Here is a 24,768-nt window from a genome sequence, read left to right on the forward strand (position 1 = left end):
CAGCCTTGAATGTTTTTTAAGTAGCCTCGCGTATATCTATCTATCTATCTATCTATCTATCTATCTATCTATCTATCTATCTATCCTATGCATATATATATTTTTCTTTTTTAAGAATCACCCAAAAGAAAACATGCACGTTTTCTTAAAAAAAAAAGGCATTTCTTTTCCTTCAGAAACGCCCCTACCCAATCTCACAAATCACTATTTGACTCGAGGTCTGTACAATATGCACATTCTCTGTTCCTGGATCCTCACAGCAACAAGGAAAAAGTCCCTAAACCATTTGACAAGGAAAATTGCCCGACTAACAATAAAATACCCTAATAAACACTGGCCTCCATTAATTACGAAATAATCAAAACTATTACTGACTAATTTTTTGTCAGCTGACTCATCACTGTTAGACAATCCTGGTGGTGCTGAGGGCAAGGTCATGGGGGGCCATCAAACTGAGGAGGTCTCTTCCTGATGGAGAATGATTGAGCACAACAGATTCCCCTCATGGAAATATGTTCGTGAAAGGCGAACAGATGGAGAAGGGGGACAATAGCAGCTCCTTTGGCAGTGGTTTCAAGCGTCAGTGCTGCAGGCCTGATGGAGAGAGAGAGAGAGAGAGAGAGAGAGAGAGAGACAGAGAGAGAGGGAGGGAGGGAGGGGAGAGGGAGGATGGGTGGGTTGTGGTTACGGACACGTAGCTGTGGATGGTGCAGCGGGGTTGCGCAGCAAACAACCAACGATGTAACGTAAGGGAGGAAAAATCCTACAGTCTGACCAATAAGGCGGATATTGCAGTTTTACTTTTTGCACATGACCGATGTCGTCATTGGGAAACCACTATCGCACTACTTCATACCCCATCCCTGACAGAAAATGGACATGCAGAGGCTGGCACTCCGGATTGATGCGGTAAGACATGTTTGATGTGCAGTGCCGTGTGCTAGCCTATGCAGGGACACACATTATGGATTATTGCTTCACTTGCTGCAGCCCGTCGTGTTGACGGCCTCCTCTCCTCATTTCTGTTTCATTTGATCCGTTGATCACACATATTGAGCTCAACATGGGTCGTGCATCTGTGCACATATCAAATGCACGTTTCCATTTGATGCTCGCAAAGCATGTCGTTGTGTGTGCATGATGTTGTGTGTGCATGATTGCATGATGTGAGCACAGAGGGATGCAGTGGGTATGCCCTGCACATTACTATCCAATGCAGCCATTTGGCTTGTGCTGGACAAATGTTCTTGTCCAAGACCACTGACATCATCCTCACCAGGACTGTGGCTCCAGGCAGCAGCTCCTCCTGCAGCAGCAGCAGCAGTAGTCAGGGGGTTATATACCTAAGTGTTTGCTAGCTAAGCGCGGTAATGCGACGTTTGCTCAGACTTAATGCACTGGTGTGCAACCCAAGCTCATTTAATTTTAGAGCAGATAAGCCCTCACACTGCATTGTTGCAATGTTACAGAGGTTACATGGGTTGCTCTAATTTTTTTCAGAGAAGTCAGGCAGAAAAGCCTAGCCAGATGTTGCAGAGTTGAACATAGGCCACAAGTATGCAGATAGATAGATAGATAGATAGATAGCTATTTAGGTTATATTCAGCAACAGCAGTGAAATTCAAATACAGTTTCTATTTATGTGTTCCCAAAATAAAAACCTTGCATTAGTTTTAATTTGTAACTTAATTTCATCCTGTCAAAAACTAGGGGAGACTGGAGATGGTTGCATCATGGGACAGTTACAACAGCTGTTATTAAAAACATGCTAGTATGATGGTGCTCATACTGCTTATGCTCAGTTAGACCCTCTCTCTCCATGTATTAAGAAAACCTGGATGAAGTATGGAGGCAGGGCCCTGTTCATTCCTATGAGAACTGCTCATTAGTGCATGAACGCTCTAATTCCGAGGTATAAAAGTATCTTCTGCATTATGGGGCCCCCCAGCTAGCAATTTTTGGTTCTAAAAATGTTCTGAGAATGCAACAAATGCAGTATTATAGTATCATTTTTAGTGGTTCCTTTTTTTTCTTTTAGTTCTGAGAAAGTTAATCTTAAAGTTAGGGTAACATCTCTACAAACATCAAAAAATGTAAAAATGTTTTTTTTTATTGTTAACATATCACATTACATTACATATTCATGTAAAAAATGGTCCAATATTTCAGTCCTCACTAACATGTTCTGAATGTTTCTTTGAAAATACCCTTTCTTTGTTCTCATGTAACATTGTGGAAATGTTTTATAGACCCTTCACTGATCTGTCACCTGTTATAGAAGTGAGGAGAGAGAGAGAGAGAGAGAGAGAGAAATAGAGAGAGAGAGGAGTGGGGGGTGAGCAAGAAAGGACAGTAATTTTAAAGTGAAGGGAAAATGTTTATGTGTTGCTAGGCAACAGCTGTCGCGTCCAGCGGTTGTGGAACTATTTGTGTCGGTGGAGCCAAAAAAATCATTAAATAAACAAACAAATCATAATCTTTTGTTGCTTGTTGCTATTAACAAATAAAATATTCTTGTAGAACTGTAGAACTGAAGACAATATCACACTCGAGGTTGTGTGTTGTGCACGTATATCATCACGGCTGTGATTTGGTCATAGGCGCTCGGCCTGCAGCCTCGTGCTGAAGATAATCGCAGTCGTGATGATATATGAGCACATCACTCCCTCTCGTGTGATATTGCTTAATCAACATCACCAAAACATCCTCAGAATGCTGCAGTTCAAACGTTACATTCTAGTCACCATTTAATCTTATAGGAACATTAATTGAAATGATAAACATCCTTAAAACGTTCTTTTAACATAAGATTAAAATGTTTTCTTTAAAACATCATTGCAACTTGTAGGTAATGCTAGCCAATGTTATGGGAACGTTCTCTGCTAGCTGGGTCATAACCATGTGTGCTAGACTGACCAAAAGACTGACTGACGGTTGCCAAGCGTGGCCGAGTCTGGCTGAGCGTGGCCGTTTATGCCCAAGCAGGTAACTTACCGACTTTACCGCTCTGCTGCCTTGAGAGGCGTTCAAATACTTTAATTTTGTTGTTCTTTTAGACTTTCCAGATGCTTTCAGACTGAATGGATTAAATCTCAATAGTGAAATGAAGCATTTCATGGAGATTTTGACAGTCACAGAAATGTGTCTGATTTACAAAGTTCTCTTTCCCAGTGTAAGTCAATAGGGAAAAGTCTGTCAGGCCCCATGGCATCATGTGACGTTTAATTCCACTTTTGACTACCATGTAATATTGACTTGAAAGCCTGGCAGTTTTCGTGGGGGTAAAAGATGCATTCAACATCTGCTACTGCATTTATTGAAAAAAAATGTTTTGGAGGTATGAAAGCTACTTTTTTTTAGGGGTCGTACTTCCCTGGCTTTTTGTATGAATTAATCGAAACTTACTTAGCATTCTTTTGTGGACTTCGAAGACATAGTATGTGTCCAGGATGTGTCTAAGGGTGGGGACAAGTTGTTGCAGCTGTCCCTATAAAAGAATAGCAAATACATGAAACTAAATAGATATAAAATAAAAATGAATAAATATATATAAAATAGACATGTAAAAAATTTATGAAATTGTCAACTGTTGTCTTCTATGGTGGCATATTTGATGCTCTTAGAAAAAATAGGATCATGTTAGATGTCTAGCCTATATTTATCTATGCACAAGTCATTGGGAGTTACAATATCACTGAAGTTGCAATAATGTGATCATTTTATTATTTTGCAATAGTGTAACTCTGTTATTGTAATGGTCCATTAGTAAATAGTAAGCAGTCATTGTTTTTCTTACACTGAATAAATCATCGAACAGTAGAAATTGTATTGTTTTCAGTATTCCAAGAGTGAGGAAGAGGGTTAACAGAGGGATAATATTCATTTTCAAGCACCATCAACATCTTAAGGATTTTTTGAAAACATTTTGAGATCAAACGAGTCAACCTGCTAGGAGCTGGACGTCTTAATGTAAAACTTTGTCTTTCCTGTGCCAATAGGTGGTGCTCTCATTATCGCTTAAAATTGTCATAAAGATGTGTTCACAGCAGAGTGACATACCACTTCCTATTTACTTCCTGGTTCATAGCAGAACATGCAAATTAGATGACTCATACAGATCACACGGTGTGATCAAAACTCATGATTTGAATAAGTTTTGCTGTCAAAGGTCTTATGAAGTTTGAAAAATTGTGACCTCTGAAAATGACCAAAAATACACCAGAATTACAACTTCAAATCAAAATGGCCGACTTCCTGTTGGGTTTACGATATGGCCTCAAGAGCCTTTTTTGTAGGTATTGGGGTGTTGCACAGGCCTCCAAAGTTTCACAGCTCTAGGTCAAACGTGCTGCGGGGGCTGCTTTGTTGTAAATTCTGCACAGTAAAATGCCTTATATCAATGACTGAAGGGATTCCATCGACACAAATGTTGTCAGAGGGCTCGGCTCTTATTTTGAAACAGAAACGGGGAATGTTGAGTAAAACAGATAAATTAACGTGGTATTGCATCTAAATAATTATCAAAATACCATTTTCACTGTCTATTTTTTGCTAAAAGCTAGGTATGCAGCTATCGATTATTTTAGTAATCGAGTAATCTACTGATTATTCTTGGGATTAGTTGAGTAATCAGATATGTGTGTGGAAATGTTTTCATTTCATTACTTTTGCTTCATTAAATGGTAATAGTAACATACAGAGGAGAAAACAAGACAGTGTAAGGTCCCTTATAATGAAGGAGAAACTATAATTGCCTTTTCCTTTAGAAAAATCTCTGTTTTTGTTGGTAACAATGCAAAAGTCTCTGTGAGGTGAGCACTAACATAGTATTATAAACCTCTGAACTAAACCCATTTAGTGCATGTAACGTCTACCATTTTACTCTGGGTTTTAAGGTGACAAACATTTTTTTGAAATGCAATTTATCTAAACATATTATGGATATTATATCCATCTAAAAAAATTTAGTGCATTTAAGTGCTATATTACCTTCTTCTGGGTTTTAAAGTGCAAAAATAAAACAAAACATAAGAAAAATCAAATTACCTTTAAAAAAAAAAAAAAGAAGGTATATACAATCAAAAACTAAGGCATAAACATTGCCTTTAAGTTGTGCAACATAACTTTAAGAACCACAAGTTTCAGGCATAATGTAAACCTCTACAGTCTATTGCCTATTTAACTTTTATTTTTTTTTTTAAATTATATATATATATGTGTGTGTGTGTGTGTGTGTGTGTGTATATTCCCCCAGAAAAAAACAACAACTTTAAAACAAATTTCCTCCAATTCTACATCACCTGCACTAGTCTATATTAGTTACATGGGGCAGAGAACAGCGTAACTTCTGCAGCTGCCAACAGCCCACTGTCACTCCAAGTTAGAGAATGAGTGAAATCAAAGCAAAGGCAGTTGGGCTGGGGCACCAGGCCCCACAAATCACTACATCGGCCCCGATAACAACGAGAGCAGCAGAGAGCAGCTGGATGAGAGGTCTCTCAGTACGCTGCACTGTCTGTCAGTCTGCTCCAATGGATCTATCGATCAGCTGTGTGATCAGTAAGGTGTGTTATTTGTTTTTATTAGGCTACCTTTTTTTGAATGTGCAGCCTGAGCCGCACTCTAGTATCCACATGTGCACATACCTGGTGTTCAGTCTGTAGGCTATTTAGGCACGTTTCATAGAAACAAAACAATAGTCCAACTATTTTTGTGCATTTTCAGTATTAACTCTCTAACCAGCTGCTGTTGGATGTTCCGTCAGATTTCCCTCTTTCGTATGTTGGGGCAGACGTGACGCCAGGTCCTCTGTGGAGATTACGGTTGAGGGCTCTTAATCAGGAGAAATGTGACGCCGGGAGGACACCGGGAGAGAGCAGGGAAAACATGAGTCTCTTAAGGGGGAAAAATACTGTGTATTTCACTGTCCCGCATTAACCTCGCTAACGTTTAGGCCTGGTGGGGAGTCTCGTTGGCCTGGCGCACCGCCAGGTCTATAACATTGTAGGGAAAGCACTGTGGCACTTATATTGATTTATGCTAAATGCTGTTGTTGACGTTAACTTTACCTTATGTCGGGTTTGCTCTGACCGCCCCCATAGATTGGGTGCTTTTGGTTAAGAGGTGCTAAAAGTTATCTTTCACACAGTTTTTCAGTTAATTATCTTGCGTGCACAAGGAATAGAACAGAAATAATCATCTGTGTTAAAACACAGTGCACTGGATTACACGAATTATTCGATTTACTTGAGTAATCGTTTCGGCCCCACTGAAAACTGCGCATGTCACGTGGAAACAAACGGCGAGATTCTGTTTCTCTAGATGAGCCACAGCTGAGCAGCACAGCTCAGGCCGACAGTGTGGCGACTCTTACTTGGTAACATGGGCACCAAAAGAAAAAAAGAACAGGTTTGGTGAAGCAGAAGTTGTAGCTCCAGTTACAGAGAAACATGAATTCAGAAGGTATATGGTTGTGAGTGTGTAAAAATATTACCTCTTGTTGAAATGTAGTGAGTGTATTGCGTGTTGAGAAGTCTTAATGACAAGACAGCCTGCAGAACATATCGAACTCGCAGGGTGGAGGAGTGTCTATTACCACTGCATGCGCATGCCGTCATGTAGTGTATATCCCTGTGAGATTCTAGGAAGGTCTCAAGGGACGAAAACATAGATAAAGCCAATCATAGTATGCAAATATAAATGGCTAATTGTATTATTTTTTGGTGATTATAAACTAATTAAAGCATACGTAACGTTGCTGTACTGCCTACATACTGGACCTTTAATGTCCTAAAAGTTGATTTTTTCAAAATGGGCTATTAATTTATTTTTCACACAGTTTTTCAGTTAATTATCTTATGCACACAAAATATTAATGAGGTGGCGTAATTATTAAATTTTTCAAAATTAGTAGGCACCCGTAATAACTGCTATGAAAATAGATTAAACCAAATACATGCACACTCTGAGGCTCTGAGCGCTTTCTTAACTTTGATCAAATTTTGGAAGTTTACAGGGAACATTGTGCAACCTTTGTATTTATATCTCTTTAGACTTCATTTGAACCTTGTGAGGTTTCTGATCAGTCTGCTGTCTGCACAGATCTGTCTCTGAATCCTCCATGCACCTGTCATTTCTGCAGTCATTTAAACCCTGTAGACAGTGATATCAAGAGCATGATGTGTATTCTCTATTGTTGTCAGCCAGTACCAACTCATAGATCATTATGTCTTATATCATCATATTGTTTTTTCTTCTGACTAGTTAGTTGAAGTTGAAGTTTGCAAAAAAAATGCAAACAAATCCCTGTTAAATTTACACACATTTCAGCCTTCAAACCAGGCCTGCCATGTTCCTGTAGCTTTAACAGGATACTCCAGAATAGGTGTGGCCGGTATCATGGTATTATGGTATACCAAGGTATTTAGAAATTCCAACGCTATAAAAATACTGTATGTTTTGCATGCAGTGCACATGCCCTGGGTGTTATTATGCCTGGGCCACACTGCTCGCATGAACAGTGTGTGCTCATATTGGGAGCATTTGTTGTTGAGGTGCTGAAGGGATCCATGTCGACAGAAACACTGTCAGAAGACTCTCACTTATTTCTACAATTCTACAATTTCATTTAGCAGACGCTTTTATCCAAAGCGATGTACAACACAAGCAAGAATTTAGACTTAAGGAAAAAACCCTTAGTAAGTGCAAAATGTGCTTCAGGTGTGATTGGTCACAGATATTGCCGTCTAGTGGCAGAAGAAGTGCCGCACAGCCCCCCCCCCCCCCCCCCCCCCCTTTTTTTTTTTTTTTTGAAACCAAAGTAATAACCAGTAGCGATCTCAGCATCTGAGATTCAACAATCTCAGTATCACTACTTACGATGACAGTCAACATACAACATCACACAACTTTGTCAGTGCTAGATAATCATTAGGTGCTGGGTTTTGGACCTTCTGACTTAATTTACCCCAAAGGGCAAAGCGGAGAAGAGTCAGGTTAAGTGCCTAGGTGTTCTCGGAAAAAATGAATTTTCAATTGTCTCTTAAAAGTAGAAAGGGACTCAGCAGAACGCACAGAGTTTGGAAGTTTGTACCACCATTTGGGAACAACAGAAGAGAAGAGTCTGGCTAGAGATTTAGAGCCGTGCTGTCCTGGAAGCACCAGGCGTCTTTCGCATGCAGAGCGTAGTGGGCGAGAAGGAGAGTAGACCTGCATCAGGGATTCCAGGTAGGCTGGAGCAGTTCTTGTGATTGTTTTGTAAGCCAAGAGAAGTGCTTTGAATTTGATTCTGGCTGCCACTGGAAGCCAGTGAAGAGAAATTAGCAGCGGGGTGACATGTGCTCTTTTGGGCTGGTTGAAGACCAGACGTGCTGCTGCATTCTGGATCATCTGAAGAGGTTTGAATGAGCATGCAGGGAGGCCTGCCAGAAGAGAGTTGCAGTAGTCAATGCGTGAGATCACAAGAGCCTGAACCAGAAGCTGTGTGGCCTGTTGGGTCAAGAAGGGTCTGATCTTCCTGATGTTGTAGAGGGCATAACGGCAAGACCGAGAAACTGAGGCCACATGAACCTTAAAGGTCAGCTGAGGCCACATGAACCTTAAAGGTCAGCTGGTCATCAATCATGACACCCAGGTTTCTGGCTGAGTTTGTGGGCACAAGTAGGCTCGAGTCAAGTTGGACACTGATCTGAGGCTGAACAGATGGACAAGCTGGAAAGACCATGAGTTCGGTCTTAGACAGATTTAGCTGAAGGTGGCGTTCCTTCATCCATGTGGAGATATCTGCCAGACACGCTGATATCCGAGCTGAGACCATTCTGTCATTCAGGTGGAAAGGAGAGGAAGAGCTGAGTGTCATCAGCATAGCAGTGGTAGGAGAAACCATGGGAGCGGATCACTGCACCGAGTGAGGTGGTGTACAGAGAGAAGAGTAGGGGACCAAGCACCGACCCCTGAGGAACCCCTGTCGATAGGCCATGTGACCTAGACACCTCTCCTCGCCATGACACTCTGAAGGATCTGCCTGTGAGGTAGGACTTGAACCACCATAGGACAGAACCTGAGATGCCGAGCTCAGAGAGTGTGGAGAGGAGGATTTGATGGTTCACCGTGTCAAAGGCAGCAGACAGGTCTAGCAGCAGTAGGACAGAGGATTGACCAGCCGCTCGAGCCAGTCTCAGTGACTCAGTGACTGACAGGAGTGCAGTCTCAGTGGAATGGTCACACCTGAAGCCAGACTGAAAGGAGTCAAATTAAAATGGAAACACGAAATGTTAAGTAAGAGACATATATTTGTATTTCTTCATCTATGTCACAGATAAAGACATTGAAACTGTCGTAAAAAGTGGTATGGATTCAATGTAATTATCATTTTCACAGTCCAGTCTAGAGTGTGGGGGACTGTTCTTTATTTATCAAAGGAGGGGGTTGGCTGGGATGTCACTTTTTCTGCTTTTTTTTTATTATGACCCTCCCTGAGGCCATAAATATTTTTTTCTTGTCAATCACTCCAAAGATACCTTTTTTTGATATATATATATAAATACATAAACAGGAACTAATTAGAAATAACATCGGATATATATCTTTGCAAACTTGGTATACATTTTTCATTTTTTACATGCTGCAGTAGACCTCACATTCATTCCCTGGAATTACATGTTTGTGTGTGTAACGAGTAACTCTTTTGGTCAGCTGGCTCATGGATGTGTTGCTGTCATTGCCATAGAAATGTGTTCCATGATTTTTTTAGAGGGGGTAGAGTTGAATTATCAGCAGTCTTTCTCCAGAATCATACTACACCTTTAATATATATAAATATACCTTTTCCTTAATTGATTTAAAATAACTTTTAGGTTTTTACTGTATTGCATTTAATTTTCTTTTACACAAAATTCCACTGGCAGTGTTGCAGTCATGTAAAGACATGGTGGCAATTCAGAATGGGTAAGATTTCAGCCAAACATTAAAGAAAACTTACACTCCACTGGCCCGGTGTTGAAAGGACCTGAATAAGATCATTTCATATCCTCTCAGGCATGAAAGGCCCAAATATTGGACCCTCATCTTACAGCTTCTTTATCTGCAGTGGTATGGGCCACACAACACTAAAAAGTAGAGCTCACTGATTCAATTATAATGGAGCCTGCTGCCCATTTTTCAATTATCACTGCTTTTCTTATGGACACAGTGTGTAGTTAGTTACAGTGCATGAGCAGGAGGGAGGCAGAATGACATATGACCTGATTTTTGAAAGGAGCAACATACTGGAAGACATGTAGCACCCAATAATGTAATAAAATCATTTCCTGTTATAATGTTTTTTTAAGTGATAATGTTTTTAATGGATAATGTAATAATGTAAAAAAGTGTGTTTTTTTTCTTGTATATTTAGAATGTGCAATTTGAAGAAAAAAACACAGTTACTGTCATGTCAGCCGCGATGGATATAATATCCAGCCACATAAGCTTTTGACAATGATTTAATGTTTTGGAAATGTAAAATTTATGTTTTCTAAAATTAGTAGTGTACAACAGATAGAAAGTGGTTTATTTAGTATTTATTTATTAACTATTGATTAAAGATCTAGAAAAGACAACCTGCCGAAAATCCAACGCAGCTTTAATGTGTGTTTCAGATAAGGTTAGATGTGTGATTTCACTTTAGTTTACTGCACAGTTCTGCTGTAATGTCATAATATCAGACAGGACATTGCATTACATTATTGGTCAAGTAATTACATTATTAGGTTTTGTTACATTTTCAATCAATTTAAGGGCATTTTTTAAAAAACATTTTTATGCATTAGTATATTTTCCAAAAATTATTGCATTATTATGATATTTTTTTCCCTTGTATTTGGGTTCAGCCCAAAGACAATGTAATGTTTACATTAGTTGTATCAAGATGATGTATGCCAAAAAAACAAAAACAAATAATGAGGTCTGAGAGAAGGGGAAAAAACTTTTCTTTTTCTTTTTTTTCCCCTGTTACAGGAGTCCTTTTTCGGGAGTTTTTCCTTGGGTGATGTGAGGGTCTAAGGGCAGAGGGATGTAGTACACTGTACAGCCCTCTGAGGCAAATCATGTTTTGTGATAATGGACTCCATAAATAAATTGACTTGACTTGACTTCACCAGCAAACACTGTGAAAAACATGTCCGCCTTCTGAACAGAAATTTAGGAGTCTGTTTAAGTCCAGGGTTAATCTTCACCAACATGCATGTTTCTATACCTTGTCTGACTGTTGTCGAAGCTTCTGCAGCACATGATCATGTGAGCAGTGCATGCTGACTATTTTAGTGCAACACACAATCCAACATTAGGTGTCAGTAGCATACCATATTATTTATGCACACTTCAAAATAAAACAAAATAATGACATTAAAAATCTGAACAAATAAACATTCTCTGCGACAGCTACATTTATGTTCGTGCTACAGCACGTGCTGCCTCAGAATACACATACAAATGGTCAAATAGGAATAAACCATCAAACAGAATTCAGTGAGGGGGGTCAGGGCTTTTCACTTTTTAAGAGAACTCAGAGAGATTAATTAGCAGTATTTAAGCTATGAAGTCTGGAGGTCCAAGTGTAAATGTAGTGTTATTAGGGTGAGTAAATGTTGGTGTTGGGGGAGGGTAAGTCTAGAGCGGATGAACTAATTCTGCCCGGAGAAACCTTTTCTAGGGTGTTCAATGCCAAGGGGACAGTTTAGCAGTACAGAGCGTTTGCTCCATAGAAAATACCCACAATGCACCATAAAAGTGGAGATCTCTATGATCACTGACCAGAAGTAACGCTACCATATTTCCACTGGAGAAGGGGAAATCCACTACACTGGATAGTCATTCACTATCTCTTAAAACAGAGAGCAGAGTGTGCAGGCAGAGTAACACTCACTCCATGCACACATCTGTGGCTGAATGCTTAATCCTTTAAACCCAAAGGATCACGAAATAAAATAAAATAAAATAAAATGAAATAACTATAAAAGATAACTCTTTATTTACAGTTGTATGGAATATAGTCATGTAATCTCTAGGCATGCCACATGTACTTCGCAGGAAGTACTCCTAGGATCACTTTTATGAGATTTTTTTTCCCTGCATGTCCACAATTTTTTAACACTTAGTAAATAAATGATGCAGTATTTACTGTATTATTGAGTGAGTAGTGAGTGGAAGCAAGTGTCAGTGTTCCAAGGATAAAGGTTTTGTTTTGTTTTGTTTTTTTTTTATTATTTTTGCCTTTTTTCTTTTCAAAAATAATACAATAAAAGAAACAGACACAGTAGAAATAGAGCACCCAATATCTTTTGCAGAAAATGAGAGAGAGAAAGATGGAGTGTTGGTGTACAGAGCTCTGGTCCAAAGCTGTCAGCTGACAGCTATAATGACAGAGCCAGACATTGCCCCTTTTCCCAGGATGATCAAGGGTAAAAAGGTGCCACCTGCTCCTCACACATTTTCACCAATAATACATCAAGAGCAATCTGGGGTTCAGTAGCTTGCTTAAGGACACTTCAATATGTAAAATGCAGTTGGCCTGTCGCGGTGAAGGAATTTCCTTTGCACTGTGGCTTAATTGTGTGATATAAAGTGTTGTTGTGGCAAATGACGTCATGTATTCTGATTTAAGTGCTATGTAAATAAGCATTTTTAGGTCATTATTAGGTAAATTGCTGATTAAACTTGAATTTTCTTTTAATGAAATACGTGTTCATTGTTAAATGCCCAACACAGTCAAACGCAGTAAAGTGTGCAGCATTTTTTCAGCTGTGACATTATGGCTGCATTTGGTTGCTATAATGTACAATATCCATGGAACTAAAAATGTTGGCACAAGTTAGACTTATTCTGGATAAAGGAGAGCTTTCAGGGAAATAGGACAGACCCACTAGTCTGTGTGGGTTCAGTATTCATTTCTCCTCCATTGTTGTTGTTCAGTGATGTAACACTTAGTCTTTGTGCTAGGCCATTTGTATCACCCCCACTTCACTGTGACTGGAAGACTGGTTAAAAACTGACAGCGATGAGTGGCTGCCTTGCTCAGTGTAGAATAGATGCTGCTGCTGGCATTTGTAGAGTTGTGTAAATATGCGGCACTTCCATGCTTGTCACCTCCGTCATTTGGCTTGTCAATAGTGCAGTAGTGCAATGTTGGTATATAAATTTAATCGTGACAGTATTAGACTGCAAGGGCCAGGGATCCAACCACTATGTTTAGGCCTATGTCCACCAAAGCGTTTTAATGCCTCTGCATGGTTGAGTACATCTGTCCGTCTGTGTGGCACATAGCTCTCGGTCCAGATCAGGTTAGTTTTGCCCTGACACCGGCTCTCCTCCCCCCTCTTCGTCTGGTGGTTTCGGTCTTGTTTCTCCTCTCTGGTCTGACTCGCCGTTCAGCTCAGGCCACTGGTGGAGATACTCTTGCGGTCCACTGCACTCAGTCCAAGCCCCAAACAACTTCGCCCGATGCTGACAAGTGCCACTCTATCGTGAAAAAGACATGCTTTAGCAGAGGGGGCCATGGTATCTGGAAAATAGAAAAATATAGCGAAAAAGTAGCAAGGATTTGCAGAGCTACCGGCTGCTGCATCTACATGCGTTACTGTCGCCATAAAAATCTCTGCTTAAAAAACATGGCTTGGGCCATAACTTTAGAATTCATATGATTTTATTTCAAACAAATGTCAGATGGGTTAAAATGATGAAGTTCTGATAATTTATATCAAAGAGGTCAACTGTAACATCATAATGTTCTGCAAAAACACTTTTTTGGCCATTACTTAACATCTTAAATAAGGAGACATTTGGTCAGATACTGAATTGCTGACGCTAATCTTGACACTGTGCTGATTGTAGAGATCTTCTGTGCTGCCGGTTTTCACATAGATGTAAACTGTACTGGAGCCACTGCTTGTAAACTGATGGCATTTCTAGTTTTCCAGCTGAAAATGCCAGACTCTTGTTTGGAATTTGAGAGCGCTTTTGAGGTGTTTCTTTCAGTGTGTTTTTTTCAGTTGAGAAACTTTGGTTGTCTCTGGTCACTATGATACAGAATATTCATGGAAGTAAACATGACAGCAAAATGGTAGAGTACCTGCTGTGGTTGAGGGGAAGGCTGAAGCATGCAGAGAGAGAGGATGGACCTGTGTAGGTTCATATGAGGAAACATGGTATAGGCTATACACTTTATAATGACAGTTTTTTGTTATTGTTATTCAGCACTTTAACACTGCATTAATACCAAAAGTTGAACTCTAGCCCATTAGCATGGTAGCATGGTGTAAATACATGACACTTCCATAGCAAATAATTTTTTAAAAATCAGTGGCCTCAGTAGAAAATGCGCAATGCTTTTGTGGACACAGCCACTGAGATTACCACGGATTGGAGCAAGACGTTTTTTTGTCATCATTAAATTTGAACATCCCTGAGGCTCCCTCCCTGAGCTACCACCTTATCGTGGTGGAGGGGTTTGCGTGTCCCAGTGATCCTAGGAGCTCAGTTGTCGGGGGCTTCATGCCCCTGGTAGGGTCACCCATGGCAAACAGGTCCTTGGGGAGGGACCAGACAAAGTGTAGCTCACAAGACCCCTATGATGACGACAACAAATGGTCCAGAGTTTCCCTCGCCTGGATGCGGGTCACCGGAGCCCCCCCTGGAGCCAGGCCTGGGGGTGGGGCTCAATGGCGAGCACCTGGTGGCCGGGCACAGCCTGAAGAGGTTACATGGGACCTCCTTCCCGTGGGCTCACCACCCGTAGGAGGGGCCATAGGGGTCGGGTGCCATATGAGCTGGGCGGTCCGATCCTTAGCTGCAGAAGCTAGCTCTGGGGACGTGGAATGTCACCTCTCTGGTGGGGAAGGAGCCTGAGCTGGTGCGCGAGGTTGAGAAGTTCCAACTAGATATAGTCGGCCTCACCTTGACGCACGGCTTGGGCTCTGGAACCAGTCTTCACGAGAGGGGATGGACTCTCTTCCACTCTGGAGTTGCCACTGGTGAGAGACACCGGGCAGGGGTGGCAATACTTATTGCCCCCCGGCTTGGTGCCTGTACATTGGAGTTTACCCCGGTGAATGCCTCCCTCCGCCTTCGGGTTGGGGGACGGATCCTGACTGTTGTTTGTGCCTATGGTCCAAACATCAGTTCAGAGTATCCACCCTCTTTGGAGTCCTTAGAGGGGGGGCTGGAGAGTGCTCCTTCTGGGGACTCCCTCGTTCTGCTGGGGGACTTCAACGTTCACGTTGGCAACGACAGTGAGACCTGGAGGGGCGTGATCGGGAGGAAAGGCCCCCCGATCTGAACCCGAGTGGTGTTTTGTTATTGGACTTCTGTGCTCGCCACAGATTGTCCATAATGAACACCATGTTCAAGCATAATGGTGTCCATATGCGCACTTGGCATCAGGACACCCTAGGCCGCGGTTCAATGATCGACTTTGTAGTCGTATCGTTGGACTTGCGGCAGTATGTCTTGGACACTCGGGTGAAGTGAAGAGAGGGGCGGAGCTGTCAACTGACCACCACCTGGTGGTGAGTTGGCTCCGATGGTGGGGGAGGACGCCCGTCAGACCTGGCAGACCCAAACGTATTGTGAGGGTCTGCTGGGAACGTCTGGCAGAGTCTCCTGTCAGAAAGAGCTTCAACTCCCACCTCCGGGAGAGCTTCGACCATGTCCGGCGGGGACATTGAGTCCGAGTCGGCCATGTTCCATGCCTCCATTGCTGAGGCGGCCAACCGGTGCTGTGGCCGCAAGGTGGTCGGTGCCTGTCGGGGCGGCAACACCCGAACTCCGCTGGTGGACACCTGCGGTAAGGGTTGCCGTCAAGCTGAAGAAGGAGTCCTATCAGGCCTTCTTGGCCTGTGGGACTCTGGAGGCAGCAGACAGGTACTGACAGGCCAAGAGGAGTGCAGCGGCGGTGGTCGCCGAGGCGAAAACCCGGGCGTGGTAGGAGTTCGGTGAGGCCATGGAAAACGACTTCCGGACGGCTTCGAAGAGGTTCTGGACCACCATCCGGCGTCTCAGGAGGGGGAAGCGGTGCTCTGTCAACACTGTGTATAGTAGGGACGGTGCGCTGCTGACCACGACTTGGGACGTTGTGGATCGGTAGAAGGAATACTTCGAAGACCTCCTCAATCCCACCGACACGCCCTCCGGTGAGGAAGCAGAGCCAGGGGACTCAGGGGTGGGCTCCCTATCTCTGGGGCCGAGGTTACCGAGGTGGTCAAAAAGCTCCTCGGTGGCAGGGCCCTGGGGGTGGACGAGGTCTGCCCAGAGTTCCTCAAGGCCCTTGATGTTGTGGGGCTGTCGTGGCTGACACGACTCTGCAACATGGACATCGGGGGCAGTGCCCTTGGACTGGCAGACTGGGGTGGTGGTCCCTCTTTTTAAGATGGGGGACCGGAGGGTGTGTTCCAACTACAGGGGGATCACACTCCTCAGCCTCCCTGGTAAGGTCTGTTACTAGAGAGGAGGGTCCACCAGATAGTCGAACCCTGGATTCAGGAGGAGCAATGCGGTTTTCGCCCCGGTCGTGGAACTGTGGACCAGCTCTGGACCCTTGGCAGGGTGCTTGGGAGTTTGCTCAACCAGTCCACATGTGCTTTGTGGACTTGGAGAAGGCATTCGACCCTGTCCCTCGGGGAGTCCTCTGGGAATATGGGGTTTCGGACCCCCTGATAGGGGTTGTCCGTTCCCTGTATGACAGGTGCCAGAGCTTGGTCCGCATTGCCGGCAGTAAGTCGAACTCATTTCCGGTGAGGGTTGGACTTCGCCAGGGCTGCCCTTTGTCACCGATTCTGTTCATAACTTTTATGGACAGAATTTCTAGGCGCAGCCAGGGTGTTGAGGGGGTCCGGTTCGGTGACCTCAGGATTGGGTCTCTGCTCTTTGCAGATGATGTGGTCCTATTGGCTTCATCAGGCTGTGGCCCTCAGCTCTCACTAGATTGGTTCACAGCCGAGTGTGAAGCGGCCGGGATGAGAATCAGCACCTCCAAATCCGAGACCATGGTTCTCAGCCGGAAAAGGGTGGCGTGCCCCCTCCGGATCGGGGACGAAGTCCTGCCCCAAGTGGAGGAGTTTAAGTACCTCTTGTTCACGAGTGAGGGAAGGATGGAACGGGAGATCGACAGGCGGATCGGTGCAGCGTCTGCAGTAATGCGGACTCTGCACCAGTCTGTCGTGGTGAAGAGGGAGTTGAGCCGAAAGGCAAAGCTCTCGATTTACCGGTCGATCTTCGTTCCTACCCTCACCTATGGTCACGAGCTTTGGGTAGTCACCGAAAGAACAAGATCGCGGGTACAAGCGGCCGAAATGAGTTTCCTCCGTAGGGTGGCTGGGCTCTCCCTTAGAGATAGGGTGAGAAGCTCGGTCATCTGGGAGGAGCTCGGAGTAGAGCCGCTGCTCCTCCGCGTTGAGAAGAGCCAGATGAGGTGGCTCGGGCATCTAATTAGGATGCCTCCAGGACGCCTCCCTGGTGAGGTGTTCAGGGCACGTCCCACCGGTAGGAGGCCCCGGGGAAGACCCAGGACACGCTGGAGAGACTATATCTCACAGCTGGCCTGGGAACGCCTTGGGGTCCCCTGGGAAGAGCTGGACGAAGTGGCCAGGGAGAGGGAAGTCTGGGCTTCCCTGCTTAGGCTGCTGCCCCCGTGACCCGACCCCGGATAAGCGGAAGAAAATGGATGGATGGATGGATAAATTTGAACATGACCTTTTTGAAGCGTTATTGCACCCTGGAAGTTGCACGTTTTTAAAAAGACATTTACAAATGTGCACTTTGATGCAATAGCCACAAGATTTGAGAAAAACATCAGCCATGCCAACATCAATAATCATCTTCCATCTGCTGCGGTCTGAGCGTCTGCTCGACCAGTTGCTCAGTCTGGGTCAGCTCCTTTTCCCGCAATGGTCACAAAGGTTGAAGCAGTAATTTTTAGCACTTTCAACAGCCAAGCATATTTTTTTACCAGTCAAAATAATAAATCACCTTTTTTGTTTCACATATACATGTCTTTAAGTAAATTTAATTGAGATAATATGCAAACTTAGAGAAGAGGCCAGAGCAAAGTCTGAATTAAAAGCATTAAATATATTGAACAGCTCATCACCACAGCATCTGTGTGTAAATGAGTTCCTTCTAGAAAGTTTTGATGCATTGTATCCGTCCAGGGCTTTTATTGTGAAGGAAGAAGTGCAGCTACTGCACTGACGCTGTCACTGTGAGAGGTAAAGAGAGTTTGCTGTGTTGGTTGAAACTACGGGGCCTCCATCTTAATATTTAATAACTTCTACAGTATGCACTCAGCTTTAGCCACCAGCAGACTGGAGGCTGGTGATAGTTTAGTGATCAGCTGATGTCTCGTACTGTAAACGGAGCTGCAGAACGAGTAGTGCTTGAGATGGCTTTGCCGTATCATGCAGATTAGAGAGAGCACAGGAGCAGCTGCACAGAGGAGCAAAGCCATGTGCCCCCAAAAACACAGCAGAGACTCTCAGCAGAGTTAACTCAGAGACTATTTTGGCACAAACATTTACCCGCCAGTGTGGCAAATAACCTCCAGAGATTTTATCACATTTGGCGTTCTGCGGGAGTTTATGTGGAACCCCAACGACAGTTTTTACCATGATTTCAAACAGTATAAACCTCAGGAAGAGTTTCTTAGTGATCTCTCTTCCAGAACAGACAGATGTGCAAAACATGTCATAAAGAACAATAAAATCACAGTGGATAACAAAATTCTGCACAGCAGGCAGGACAACAACATCAGCACAACCATGTCCTGTATTCAGCACCTGGCCGATCACACAGTTGGTCAATAGATCCATCAGAGTTGAATGAGACTGAGAGCAGCGCAGTGACAGATCTCTCATCTAGCTGCTCTCTGCTGCTCTCCTTTTTATCAGGGGTAGATTTACTGATTTGGGGGCCTGGTGCCCCAGCCCAACTGCCTCGCTTTGATTTCACCCATTCTCTAACTTGGAGTGACGGTGAGCTGTTGGTAGCCTTAGAAGAAGTTATGCTGTTCTCTAAACCCTCAGTGTAACTAATGCAGACGACTGCAGGTGATGGACAGACACTGAAAGCTGTTACTAATACAGTTGCGCTGCATATTGCTAAAGATATATACACAAATTAATTCTAATGTAAATATGTTTTGTGAAATGACTGTAGCTCAGTGTTAAAGACAAGTTTGCAGCTTGCACTTTAAACCCAAAAGGTAAATTCAGTTTACTATATCAACAGAAGGGAAATTCAGTTTGTCTTTAATTGTTATTGCTAATTTGTTGTCATTTGTAGTTCCTTTTAAAGAAGGGGAAAAAATCTATTAAAATCATAAATCGAGTTTGGTGTGAAAAAATCTGAGATTTTATTTTTGGGCCATATTATCCAGCCCTAATTTTATATTTATTTTAAATCGAATAAATGAAAAATGAAAAACAGTCCCACACCAACAGCGTGGAAGCTATGCTGTGGGCATAAACGCAGCAAAACATATTTTAGCCAACTAAAAGAAAAAAAAGGATCAATATCAGTCTAAGTCTAAATTATTTTTTATCATTAACTCATTTTAAATAATTATAATTATGCACTGCAGTTGTGATCCACAACATACGCACAGCCCTGTGACCAAAACCTATTAAGCCAAACTACCAAATCAAACATGCCACATAGGTAATGACATCATCAAGCCATTTGCTAACACTATGGGCAGATAAAAGTTGCTCTGCTCTTCTATTTTTAATATTTTTTCAATCTTTTTAGTCTTATCTGACTGCATCACAAACCCTGTTACTTATTTTATCAGAAGAGAATTGAAAAAAGTATTGAATTCACAGTTTTCTTTCTTTAATTATCATCAAGCCATTGTGACATAATTATGTTTGTCCTTTACCATGACAGTGACATTGTTTTCCACAGCTAGCAACTATTACTGAGAAAACGCTAACATTTGCATTGATTTGCAACCGCTATTTTTATTATGTTTACAGGGTTGCAAGTAAAAATGTTCCAAATCAATTCTGCAAATCAATGCTAGCTTTGTAACATTTTGCCAAAAGAGACACAAATTTGTATTGAACAACATTCATGTGGTCCTTAGTATATTTGTTACATTTATGTCATGGCCCGCTATCAAAAGTAATGTCTTCATTAAACCCTGTTACTGTGTGCACCCATGTTACTCTAATTCCAACAATGTTACCATGTCATTATTAAGAAACATTATTTTAATCATTTATTTTTTATTTTTTAGTGAGGCTTCAACATTAATGCGACTTTTTCAGTCACTGTTAAAGGATTGATTTTAAACAATTTTATAGAACGCACTTTTTTCAGATTCCTGAGTATTGTTAAAGGGCTGCATCCAGCAAAATACATAAACAAATAAAAAAACATCTCATTAAAAGTGCACCATTGATGCCTGGGCTGGATAAAACTAATTTCTTATGGTTTACAACCCATTTCCTCAAAATAACAAAAAAACAAAACATTGACACGTTTTGACCCGCTCTGCCCAAACCTTTGATATTTACTAATGAGCTATATCAAACCCATTGGTAGGTGTATGGGGGAATAAACAAACAACAATGACCACAAAGATCATTTTTGATTTTCATATTACATTTGTGGGAAGTAATTACAATTTTGAAAGCTAAAGATTTTTACCTCTCCACAAAAGTAACAAATCCCTGCAAATGTAATAGTACTATTATTGGCTATTACAATAGCTCTTACATTTGCAGGAGATTTCATGTTACGTTTGTAGTAGGCAACTGCTATTATGTTTGTGAGAAATGTATTACGTTTGTGGAATTATTACATTACATTGCATTTGTGGTTTATTACATTTTTGGGCTGTTATTATATTGGCGAGTGTTACATTTGTCAATAGTGAATTCACTGCATTATTTTGTCCCAAAGATATCATGGGAAAGATCTCTTTGTTTTCATCTTGAAGACATTTTCTGTTGTCAGAAGGATGCGTTGTGACACAGCAGAAAAACATTAGCCACCGCCATCATTAAAAGTTGTATTTGCTTATAGGCCAATGGCAATCAACAAGGGAAATATTGGCCAATATCAGTGCTCGGTTGATAAATCATTGCATCCCTACCTTTTACCACCTTATATAGCGCATAAAAATGAATGTCATTCCACAAACCTGTAAGCATGTTTCTACATTAAAACTGAATTTACAGTTTTTGTTGCACAACTGAACTTGCCAAGTTGAATATGTTAATGTCATATTAAATCATGAACATATTATACATTTCTTTAATGTTTCTGCCAAAGTTTAGTCAATAGAATGATTTGTAAACAAGTAACCCATACTGACTCATATTGATTCTTAATGCATTAGTAGTGGAACAAATTTTTTAGCCCCGATAATTTTCACTAACTAAAATTCTTTGTTTACCTCTCCAGGCAACATCAACATTAAAGCAACTTGATGGAGAAAACTAGAGGAGTCCCTTTAAGATGACACGTACAGACCCTCCTGACATACTGGTATCAACTGTGCATCAAGATATTAAAGTAATCCCCATTTATTCACTCTACAAATCCTTGCAACCCTCCAAACAATGTGATGTAACAAATTACTGCAAACTGGAGGACAGTAAAAACAAGGTCAATAAGAGGCACTGCTGTACCTTTGACTATAAGTCATTGGAGTACCCCAAATCACATAAATACTCAATGGAGTCCCCATATAAGAAGGCTGATAGGCATGCAGCTAATCCAGATGCTGCCTGGAATGCCTTGGGCCACCAGCAGAAATACCGCTTTTCTGCTCCGGACATTTTTAGCCATAGGTTAACTCCTCAACCAATGGCTGCAGATATGGCCAGTGAAGTAGTTATCCCTGAACAAAAAAGAAGGACCAGGTCAAAAAGTGCCCCTCGTGTACAGACCAGTCTCACCCCTGTTTCTTTTGAAGGTTCCTTATCTACAGGGAGGAAAGGCAGGGAGTCACAAAGGGTTCCAAGAGACTCTCGCTGGAGGCCAGAAGTATCACCGCGAAAGGAGTCCTCCCATGCAGCAACTAGGGCTCATATGCATGAAGTCCATCCTATTAAGTTGCAGCCTCAAATGAGTGACACCAGTAGATACTCACCTCATTATGCTGCTGATAATTCTGAGGATGGAGGGCTGGATAAACCAGCGACTAGCCCTCATGTCAGATGTCGGGTAGACATCAAACCAGATGATGCTGCAGTACGACATTCAGGGCCGAAAAAGACTACACCTCAAATGGACATACCCTGGCAGAGGCACCACAGTGGGGGAAGTAGGAGTCTAACTGTGCCCCGCCATTTTTCTTACTCAAGAACGCCAACCCCTACTGATTCGTTAGGTACAGATGGTAGGCAAGGTTACCAATATTCCCGCAGCATGCCAAACAGTTATTTACAACCAATGGAAATTCCCTTGCAAAGAATGCCTTCATCAGGTGATTACTATGGTAGGGAACGCAGAGCTCATTCCAATCCGAATGTGCCAACCAAGTTCTTTTATGCAGATGACCCTGGGAGATATGTTACCACTGCTCCTCCTCAGCCAAGTTCTTGTTTTCACGATGAACATTACACACCAGGACGAACATATACTCCAAAAGTGCAATATGTGCAAGATCCAAGGACTAGAATGGTACACGCTGTAGCTACAAGACCTTATTATCCTGAGATGGAGCCCTACCCATACTCTGTGCAGACAGGGTATCTCAAACCCTATGCAGCAAATGAACCAGGGCCATACATTATACAGACACCTCCAACGAGAATATTTTATGGGGATGATCCAAGGTCTTATCAAATCCAGACTGCTCCACCAAGGTTTTATTATTCCAGCGACATGTATGCAATGCCCCCAGAGCATCATATCCCAGCAAGGGCATATTACACGGAGGGACGAAGACATGCTAGAGTCATTCCGGCACAAACAGATGACTGGTATGGCTCTGATGCATCTGGTTATTCCACTAATCCTGCCTCTTATGTATCTCAAGTCACTCCAACCAGAGTCCATGAAGAGCCAGTGTTAACACCCTGGTATGCCAACCCATGCGTAGAATCTCAAAGAATTGGCACAGATTCAAAATCTTACTCAAGGTCCTGGGATAATATTCTAAACTCCCGAGTAGAGAGGGAACAACCTCTTCCTGTACAGAGGGGTCAGAGCTATGATGATCTTCTTGACTCCAGGAAGCCTGCAGCAGCCACAGGTGACAAACCACAACCCGTGGTAGTCAATCTTTCCAGTTCACCAAGACGCTATGCAGCCTTATCAATGTCTGATAACTCACTAATTGACAAAAGTCCAACAGAGACATCAAAGAGCACAACTAGTAAACTCTGGTTTGTAACTCCTGAGATAACAATCACTGATAATGACCTTCGACCGGGGAAACTTAATAAGGCTGAAGGACGGTCTGCCAGTTGGGACATTCTTGACTCCAGAAGCACCGCGGGTCCAGAACTGTCTCAGCATGACTTTGAAAGCTCAACCAAAGAGAAGACACACGACAATGCCTCACTACAGCAAAGCCTTGAACAACTTGATGAGCTTCTGGCAGATCTTGTGACTGATTACAAGCCACCCAGTAGAAGGGCAAGTGAAGATATTCTTGATCAACTAAAGAAGTTAATTGATGAAGAAGAAGCAGTATCTCTGTCCAGAAAGAGCTCAAAGGCATGTGCAGAGGAATCAGCTCCTCTTGACAAGCAGCCAACCTCAATAAGAATGAATCCCGATGCTTTTCGAGACATGGATGGGGCCAGTGATGCAATGAAGAGTGCAGATGAGTGCTCCCCAGATCAGAGCCCAGATGAAGATGATACAATGATGTGCTCAAACAACAAATGTCGGAGGACAGAAACCCTGTTCAATGCTTGCTTATATTTTAAATCCTGCCACAGCTGCTACACTTACTACTGCTCTCGTAACTGTCGAAGGGAGGACTGGGACATTCATAAAGAAAGTTGCCTGTATGGAAAAATTGGCAGCATATGTCGTCACATCATCAAACACTGCCGGGAGACTGTTGAAGTCCACAAAGCCTTCTCCCGTATTGCCAAAGTTGGCTATCTTTCTCGAGGTAGAGGAGTTCTGTTTCTTGGTTTTCCAAATCCTGCATCATCTAGTAACTTCCTGCAGTATGGCCTGGATAGTCTACTGATGTCTCCAACATACCTGTCCCTTCGTGAGCTTGAAAGCTTCAAGGACAACCTAGGGGATTACTGTAAGGAGCTGCATGAAGCTGGTAAAGAGTACGACCCTAACGAATGTTTCATCTTGAATGTATCCATCGCTGTTGGTGACCAATTGCCTGATGGGCCATCACCAAGGAACCAAGCTCCAACTGTCAGAAAATATGCAAAGGTAGCACTGGCTTCCTTCAGCCCTGAGAGGAAGGTTCACAAGAAAGAGAGTGACATGGAAACGCTGATTCTCACTCCACCCCCTGGAACAGCAGATATTGACAAAGAGGGAGAGGAGGGCAGGAAGGCCAGGGAAATCTGTTTCATCAATATACAGCGGGAGTTAAGGATTCGAGGGGTTTTCCTGAGGCATGAATACCCACAGGTATATCAGCAACTCTGTGAGTTTGTGGAGAGTAACAGAAGGTTTACACCCACAACTATTTATCCAATTGATAAGAGGACCGGGAAACAGTTTATGTGCATGATTATGGCTGCCTCTGAGCCCAGGACGTTGGACTGGGTAGGCACCCCTCATCTCCTTGATGACATTATTTAA

General features: G+C 42.6%; 1 protein-coding gene across 1 annotated transcript; it reads left to right on the forward strand.

The window, feature by feature from the left end:
- The first annotated feature begins 731 nt into the window (after positions 1-731).
- On the forward strand, positions 732-24,768 carry ajm1 (apical junction component 1 homolog). Its single transcript, XM_042509582.1, has 2 exons — positions 732-909; positions 21,436-24,768. Exon 2 carries the CDS (start codon positions 21,490-21,492, stop codon positions 24,766-24,768), a length of 3,279 nt encoding a protein of 1,092 aa, XP_042365516.1. The 5' UTR covers positions 732-909; positions 21,436-21,489.

Source organism: Plectropomus leopardus, chromosome 20, assembly GCF_008729295.1.
Source record: "Plectropomus leopardus isolate mb chromosome 20, YSFRI_Pleo_2.0, whole genome shotgun sequence".
Taxonomy (NCBI): Eukaryota; Metazoa; Chordata; class Actinopteri; order Perciformes; family Serranidae; genus Plectropomus; species Plectropomus leopardus.